This window comes from Hermetia illucens, chromosome 4, assembly GCF_905115235.1.
Source record: "Hermetia illucens chromosome 4, iHerIll2.2.curated.20191125, whole genome shotgun sequence".
In the NCBI taxonomy this organism is placed as follows: domain Eukaryota; kingdom Metazoa; phylum Arthropoda; class Insecta; order Diptera; family Stratiomyidae; genus Hermetia; species Hermetia illucens.
Genome location: NC_051852.1, coordinates 12,349,256 through 12,357,782, shown reverse-complemented (window position 1 = coordinate 12,357,782; position 8,527 = coordinate 12,349,256). Strand labels below are relative to the sequence as shown.

The window sequence follows — 8,527 nt, the reverse complement described above, 5'->3', positions numbered from 1 at the left end:
CTCAAAGAGATTTCTAGCTGCAAGGTGGGTAGGCTAGGGGCTCTGAAGATTTGAGTCGACTGGACTCTGCTTCCTTGCTCTCATAACAGTCACCGCCTAAGGAGTTTGTGGCATAAAAATGGCACACCTCAACGCTAATTGGGCACCTCGGAGCGTTCACTGATACCTACCCTACCCATAAAATCTTCGAATAAATTCATATGCACAATTAATCTGATGTGAAACTCTTTTGAAATGTGCTGAAAGGCCATTTTGGTCATCAGCAAAAACGCTTGGAAATTAGAAATTGTAAGAATATTTTGAGCTGGTACTGTATATTAAATTTTAGCTGTTCTTTTTATAGGCGACCTTTTCTCCTCCCTAGATATTTAATAAGGCGTTTTTTCTATTTGTAAAATAATTGTCTATTCCGCGAATTTCACCTATTTTCTCTCGCCCAATATTTAAAACTGTGGTGAAAATTTTTGCCATCTGTTGGCGAGAATTGTAGGATGATGTCTTTGTGGACATCTGCTGATGGAAACTATTCATGATTCAAACCACGGGGAAAATGCACCCACCAGAGGCACCCCTAATTTCCATCCGCTTCTCTTCTCCGGCAATTAAAGAGCCAAATAACCTTTGCCTGCTCACTCGGAATCGGAAATTGTCGGAAATCGCACTCAGATTCCAGCTGTCAAAAGGAAGGTTTCCCTGACTGACGACGCGGGTCCTTAAATTTTTAAATTTTCCTTGGGTTAATTGATTTTCATCTCGTCGGTGCTGCTCCCGTGCAAGTGGCGAGTGAGGCTGTGCCTTTCGGTGCTCGAGTGGTCAATTAAAAACGAACAGGAACCGGGCAATTAGTGCCCCAGTGAAGTGGCCGTTTCCCCGGGGCTGGACTGTGTCGAATTGCGCTTGGTGAAGTGTTTCGTGTCCGTGAGTTGCATATGCCAGGCTTCCACATCAATGCTATGGGAGAAATGGTCCTGGACGCCGTTGACGACATTTGCGTGGTGGACGTGTACGACCTGGCGTCCGACATCGGCAAGGAATGCGAGAAAATCATTGACCACTTTGGCCCCGACTCGGTGACCAGTTTGATGCCGAAAGTGATTAACGCCCTGGAGCTGCTCGAGGCGCTGGCCACCAAGAACGAACGCGAGAATGCAACGGTGCAGGAGCTGAACGACAGGATCAGCCAGTTGGAGAGCGAGAAGCTGGAGAAGGCGGAGTTCAGGAAGCGGTTCGAGAAGGTGAGTGGTGTGGTGCGGCCACTCTACGTTAGTCACTTTTCACGCTATGACGTAAGTCGACTGTTGACTGCCTCCTCAGATGTGTTTATACACAAACGATGCAGCGGGCCAGGGTGGGAATGGTTGGATGCTGATGGCTGAGAAGAGACAAATGACATTTATCTAATCTCGTGAATTCCGGGAGGGGGTTCATCCCCCCATCAGAAATGTGAAGGGAAAGTGGATGCTATCAATCCGGAAGGCCAGAATGCATTTTTACAATTGGAGTGAAATTTGGTGGCTCCTCGGCAGCATAACTTTCCCAAGATTGGAATCTCAGTGGAGATATGAAGAGGGTTCTGTTTCCAATCTATAAACGTTTTTTGAAGGGTAATGTAAGGGTCACTCGCCCAATACCAATTCAAAAGATGATGCTAAAATACCAAAATAAGTTAAAACAACGATTTTTTTGTTCTAGGCAAAAATGCATATTTCGGGAACCATTTCATCCCTGCATACTATAGCATGTGCATGTTAACAAATGGTTCGCGAAATGCTTTAAATGTGATATTAAAGTAAACATTTTAATTTTTTTGTTGTAAAGATTGGCAAATAAACAATCCCAAACCCAACATAAGACGAAAGTAAGAGGAATGGAAGACGCCTTAGGGTTGGAAATGGTACTAATATTTAGTGTTACGAGGAATGCATCTTCTCATCGTTGTAGAGTTCACTCCTCCCTAGCAGAATGTGACTAGTTTGTGCACTCAAGGGTTTGCAAGAATTTCTTTATTTACGATGAGTGATTCATAGGAATATTCGACTCCATCCTTTAGAGGGGGTGGAGGGGCGGTTATCTGAAATGCGCTGCCCCTATGACTTCCCGAGACGCTCGCACTCGTCTTCTACTGTTCTGCTCGCCGGCCATCTTGGGATAGTAGATTCCAGCCTGCAATGCAATTGTCGCCCCTTCTTAAAGTGTGGCCTATCCACTGCCACTTCCATCTTTCTATCACATCAGCGCCAATCAAGTTGTTCGTTTGAGACAGTGTCAGGCCAGCGTACTCGATGATATGAGGCAGACAGAGGTATTGACGAAAGCTTGGGGCTTTTGAGTAACCGTGGAGTTCACTTCCCATGTGCTACTCTCATATTGCAACACAGAAAAAGCACTAGCACAGAGCAGTCTTAATTTGATCTTGGTGTTAACATAACTGCATTTCCAGATTATAGACAGAGCAGCGAAAGCGGATCTAGCGTTGTTAATGCTTCGGGCAACATCTAGTTTGGTGGCGCCGTCGACAGAAACCACGTTTTCTAGATATACAAATTGATCGACGCTTTCGAGCTCTACCCATGAACGCAGACAGAGAGACTGCGATGACCCCCCGGACTGAGAACCTTAGTTTTATTGGCGTTTACCTTCAGTCCAAATCTATTTGCCTCTTTTTCTAAATTCAGAGCCAAGGTTCATGACGTGGTAAGAGAGCAAGAAGATATCACTGTAGTCGAGGTGTTTGAGGATGCTATCGACGTGATGCTATCGTTCATTGAATTCCTCCACGTCCTCCGGACAAGGCAGCATGAAAAACGTCACCAATTAACAAGAACAAATAATATCGGTGACAGGATGCCACCCTAGGGCACTCCGCTTTGGACCTCAAAATCCTCCGAGATTTCACCTAGGTGCAACACGTAAGATTCTGTGCCATCATATGTCGTTCTGATAATACCTATTAGTTTCTCCGGAATGCCCCTCTTGTGTACAGTCTGTTACATAAGATCGTGGTCACTGTTACACGTCGATAAAAAATCAGAGCGTCCTGTTTCTTTTTCTATGACATAGAGGGCACCTCAGTCCTTCATGCTTTTTGTAAAAAGTCAGCTCTCTGTCAAATTTAGTCTTCAATTGAGTGGTTTTTCGAAATGAGTGCCGTTTACGCCTCTCGCTTTGAGGCATTTTTTCTATGTTTGCATGAAAAAGGACCCAAATTAACGCAAACTGCTGCTGCGAAATATATGGGAAAGTCGAAGCAGTTCGTTAGCAAGTGGATAAATCGCTATAAAAAGGTCGGTAACGTTCATGATTTTCCTGATCGCGGAAGTGCAAGCAAAGTCTCAAAAAAAGACGAAAAAAAGATTCTCGCATTGCTCTCGGAAGATCCAACTTTGACTTTATGTGGAGCTGCTGGGAAATTGAAAGCAAAAGGTGTTGACATATCTTACGGAACGATTCGTAGGCACTTGCTTGCCAATAAACTGAAATATCGCAGTACTTTTGAAAAACCAATGTTGAATGCAAAACACGTTAAAAAACGAGTGGAATAAGCGAAGGAAAACTTGGACCGGGATTGGAGCAACTTAATTTTTTCTGATGAATCCTCCTTCTGGGCATTTCCGAGCATCAAACACGCCTGGAAAACCTCCACCAGTAGGATGCTTCAACGGACTGTTGAAACACCCCGTCAAGGTCCATGTTTGGGGGTGCTTTTCAAACAAAGGTTTCGGTACTTTGTTCTTATTTACCGAGAATTTAAATGCCGAAAAAATGAATAAAATATATCAAAAGGCTTTGTTACCATCTGCTAAGCAATGGTATATCAAGAAAAATGAAAGCTGGATCCTTCAAGAGGATAACGATCCGAAACATCGGAGTTGAGCGTGTAGCGAGTGGAAGGCGCAAAACGGAATTGTCACTTTAGATTGGCCATCACAGTCACCGGATGCAAATCCCATGGAAAATGTGTGGGCTCTGATGAAAATGCAGCTTCACAGATGCAAGCCATGTAACAAATTCGGAAAATTTGGAGGTCGTTTCCGGTAGAATATGCAGAAAAACTAGTGGAAAGTATGCCCCGACGGTGCCAGGCCATAATTGACAATGCAGGAGATTGGATTTGCTATTGAGGTATTTGCATTGAGTATTGACGACCAAATTATCAATAAATTTGCGAATTTTCGAAAAATCAATTGTTATTATTTAACAGTGACCACGCTCTTATGTAACAGACTGTAGATTACTCCAGATACACTCCCTTTTCATGCTACCGAAAGTTTTCTCGAAAATGAAGAGCAGCTGAGATTTAAAGAAGATTTAAATTCCGCGCACTGCTCTAAAATATCCGTAGGGTGTTGATGTGGTCAATGCAGGAGGATCCGGAGCTGAAACTAGCCTGCTCTCTGTCGATCAAGTTTTCGAGATGTTCTTTGATGCGTTCTAAGATTCTTTTCTTCTTTTTCTTCAGCCTTTGTCCCGTACACAAGCGGGGTCGGCTCGCCGCGATCGGTTTCGCCATTTGACTCTATTAAATGCCTGATCTGGATGCAATCTCGAGGCTTTTAAATTTCCATCCAACGTATCAAGCCACTGTTGTTTCGGCTGGCCTTTTGGTCGTTTACCATCGACTTCGATGTTCAGACCAACCTTGACAAGTGAGACCGCGTTGCATGATGCGATTATCCCATTTTCGGACAAGTTGCTCGAGATTATTTTTGCTATTAGATGCTAGGAAAACATCATCTTGCGTATAGATATCTTTATATTGCAGCAGAGCCTATGCATTTGACGAATTGCTTATAGCTCAGTGCGAGAGCATCTGCCTTTTAAATCGCGAAACCGATACGAAGTTAGTGGAAATCTAACTCGTACTTCGTATTTTTCGAATAATCTCGCAGTGTGAAACAGACATCCAAATAACTCTTTGTAGGCAAACATTTTTTTGATTCTCGGTTGCATTTTGTTTTTTGAATATGGGGTCACCTTCAATTTATGATATCCGATGTACACAGTGAGGCTTCTATTTTGGTACCACAGTCGAATGGAGTCCCTCTACCGGCGGTATCAACTATATCTTCAGCTATTTCTACTTTTCCTTCTGCAACACTGGTGCAGTGCCAAAGATGCATCGATCTACTAAGTCGTCGCTACGTACGTGTTTCCGGCGGCTTAGGAATTCGTTTGACCAGACTTTCACTTTTGAAAAGACGCTTCTTACTGTGACTAACGGTGTAGCCTCAACATCTTCTCAGGAGTTTTGCACCAGGCCACTCAATCCAAAGTTGATTTCATCTAGAATGCTTTCCTACATCAGGGTTGCTTCAACTGGCTCTACACTCCTGATTCAGCGGCCCCTATCCGACGAACTACGGTCCACCGAGCCTCCGATCCTGTCTCGCACCCCCGCGCATTCAACGGGACAATATCTGCAGCCTCCTCAGCAGCTCACGAATCGCAACACATCCGCTCTACTTTTTGACATCGTTCTCGTCGCCAACGCAGCTCCACGTCCCGCCGTTGTAACATATCCTGGCACTTCATCCACGCATATCAGCGGTCCTGGGCTGACAGTATAATATATATACAACTGAGTCCATGTTAACTGTCGGTCTGTTTTATCAGAATGTTAGGGGTTTAAGAACCAAGCTGGGGGTCTTCAATTTATCCGCGCTTGCTCAGCAACACCATGCCATCTGTATCTCCGAAAGCTGGCTGGACGATCCCATACTAAACTCCGAGCTCCTCGAAGGGTATTCCACTTTCCGCTGTGACAGGGACCGGGGTGCATCTCGGAAGTCCACCGGCGGTGGGGTCCTAATTACAATAAAAGATACAATTCCTGCCGAACTCGTCTTCTCCTTCTCTGACTTTCCTTTTGACTGTGTTGCTCTTCGTGTCTCCCAGCCCAACTTCCTCCGGTTCATTATATCTTGTGTATACGTTCCCTGTGCTTGCCCTTCTCACCTGTATAAAGAAATGTTTGACGGCTTACTTGCATATTCCCTTCCCTCCCTTTCTTCCTTTATGGAGATTTTAACCTCCCCATGCTCCACTGGCCTAATCCTAATCCTCCTAGCTTCCAACCTCTGGCTCTACCTCTAGCTTCCCTAGGTGATAATTCTCTCTCCCATTCTTCTCTTCTACTTTCTTTCTCTCTGAACACTTGCCCTGCCCTGAATTTCAATACCATCAAAAAGTCCTTGGGCCGCACTCTCGATCTTTTCCTTTCCAACCTCCTGGAGCGCCACCTCTCTTTATTTCCTTTCCTTCCTGTATCCCCCTGCGCCAAAACTGACGCTCACCACTCCGCGCTTGAATTTGAAGCGGAGCTCCCTCGTTCAAACTCCAAAACCACTCGAGCGCGTCTCCAGGACTGTGGTACGTATCCGTCCCGTCCTTGTATGGCCGCCAATATATTTGCCTGTAGCAGTTGTTGAACGGTTTCTCTGGTCAGCTCCCTGAGGCTGGAGAGATCTTCATTCCACCACGGTGGCAGGGTCTTTTTGTCTTTTAGTAGGGCACGAGACTTCAAAGGCGGTATCGAATGCCTTTTCCAGAGTCCCGACCTTTGATTCCAGTTCGTCTGTCGTGCTAATCTTACCAATTCGCGCACCGGAAAGTTAGTCCTTAATTACTTGACCAAACTTTCACCACGGTCTCTGAAGGGTTTGGAGACCTTTACGGCGAGATCTAGACTGAAAAGTATCCAACTGTGATCTGAGAAGGATCTCTGGTCAGACACTCTTCAGTCCTCCACCCTAAGAATCCCCCATCGGTCGTGAGCCATGTAAGCCGAGGAAATATACATGTTCTCTGCCCCGCCTGCTCCAGCTCGCTGGAACTCATGTCCGGACACAGAAAAGCGTGCAGACTCTTCCTCGCGGGAATACATGCTCTAGGTCTGTCCTGATCAGCGTCTTCCGTGCTGTGGAATAAATTAAAATATTTGCTTTGGAGCCCTTTGATGGTTCGGTTGCCTTCGATCCATAGCTCCTGCATTAGTGCGATGTCGATGTCATCCTCTGGGAGGAAGACAAGCAGATTAGCCGAGGCGAACTTCGAGTGCTGCAGATTTATCTGAGTTATCCTCAGCATGATCTGCTTGCGTGGGGAGTTCGTCAGTTCTCGTCGGACCCTCGATCGTCATCTCCTCCAACAGCTCGTTGGCGACGTTGATTGGATTTAGGTCATCGTGCGGTTTTACAGACCGGAACACTTTTACCTTTGCATTCCTGACTCCGAACCGCACTTTATAGTCGACCTTTTTCAGTGCCTCCAGGCACTCTTCGTTTATATGGAGTAATAAAGATTGGCTGTTTGTCTGGGGTTCCTGCTCCTTGATAACCCAGTCATTCATGGGAATCCTGTGGTTTTGAAGGCACAGGAATTGGACGAGCTTGTCCTTATCTATGCGGATCTTCGGCAATCAGATCCTGGGAATCTCGTCGTGAGGGATGATCTTGAGCTTTACGCCCTCCCTGGCGTCGCTGATCTTAGCGACGCACGAATCTAGAAAGTCTAGAGAACTAGTCTATGCAAGTTATAACGTGGAACCCACGGACCACCTGAGAGGAATCAAAGCAGGAGATGAGTCCCGCGTGTTTGCCTTCGGTGTCCAGGAGATGCTCAAAGATCATCCCCGACAGCCTGGCCTCAACACTGGTCCACACCTTCGGCACTAGTTTGCCGCTAGCAGAATTACCATTCGCCAGCGCCACACGTAAGTGGCTCCTGGGCTGGTCGATGGAGGGTTTCGCAGTTCGTGGCCCGTCGGCTGACTGTTGCTGCGCAATTGTCTTCGGATGTTGCTTAGCGTCTGAGTTCTTGCCCACTCTGCTTCGCTTCTGTTTTTTTCTCGACCTCGTCTTGAGATCGGATTGCGTTTCAGAGTGATGGGCCTCGCCTTCTGCTCGTCTACCAGGCGTTTGCTATTGTATCCCTCAACAATGACCGGTATTTAGCGAGGTACCAGCCTCTTGTTAGCAATCTTGTTGCGAATATGCATAGCCGTCTGGTACTGACTCTTGAGCAGGATACGCTTCTTAGTCGGTTTCCGGCGACCGACGGTCTTGACGGTTTTCACTTTCGACGGATCCCCCGACGTTGAGGGTTTCGGGTTGGGAGTACTATGTCTGGTACTCGCTACACCCAGTTTGACGGCAGTGGATTCCAGGCTGGAAGCCACTAGCACGTCTGCCGCGTCGCTCTGGGAGGTCCCTGCGGTTGGTTTCAGCACAGGGGTACTACGGCTGGCACCGAGTGTACTGCTCTCGGCGGCTACTGCCTCCTGGCTCGTCCTCCGATAATGTGCCTGGCACCACCCACTCTTCTTCTATCGTCGTTTTTTGTTTTTTAAAAATTGAGTCCATGTCTTGGACCCACGTGTAGTCTGGGAAGAATGTCCACCCTGGTGGCCGGGCCAACCGGTCTTATTTGGAATTGACGGTGCCCTCGGCGTATGTTGTTCCCCCTTGGCTTGGGGTTCTATTAGCACCTTCTCCCGTGCAGGGAGGACGATTGCCGGGTTATTGCTTCG

At 46.6% G+C, this 8,527-nt stretch overlaps 1 protein-coding gene across 3 annotated transcripts in view; it reads left to right on the top strand.

Moving 5' to 3' along the window:
* The first annotated feature begins 620 nt into the window (after nucleotides 1-620).
* Nucleotides 621-8,527, top strand: part of LOC119654641 (RILP-like protein homolog) — a 41,623-nt gene continuing 33,716 nt past the window's right edge. For 2 of the 3 annotated variants that reach the window (XM_038060118.1, XM_038060117.1), the window contains exon 1: nucleotides 621-1,235. In XM_038060118.1, coding sequence (XP_037916046.1) covers nucleotides 930-1,235 — 306 coding nt within the window. In that variant the 5' untranslated portion in view covers nucleotides 621-929. The remainder of the gene's footprint in view (nucleotides 1,236-8,527) is intronic. The other variant, XM_038060116.1, reaches the window with a different exon arrangement.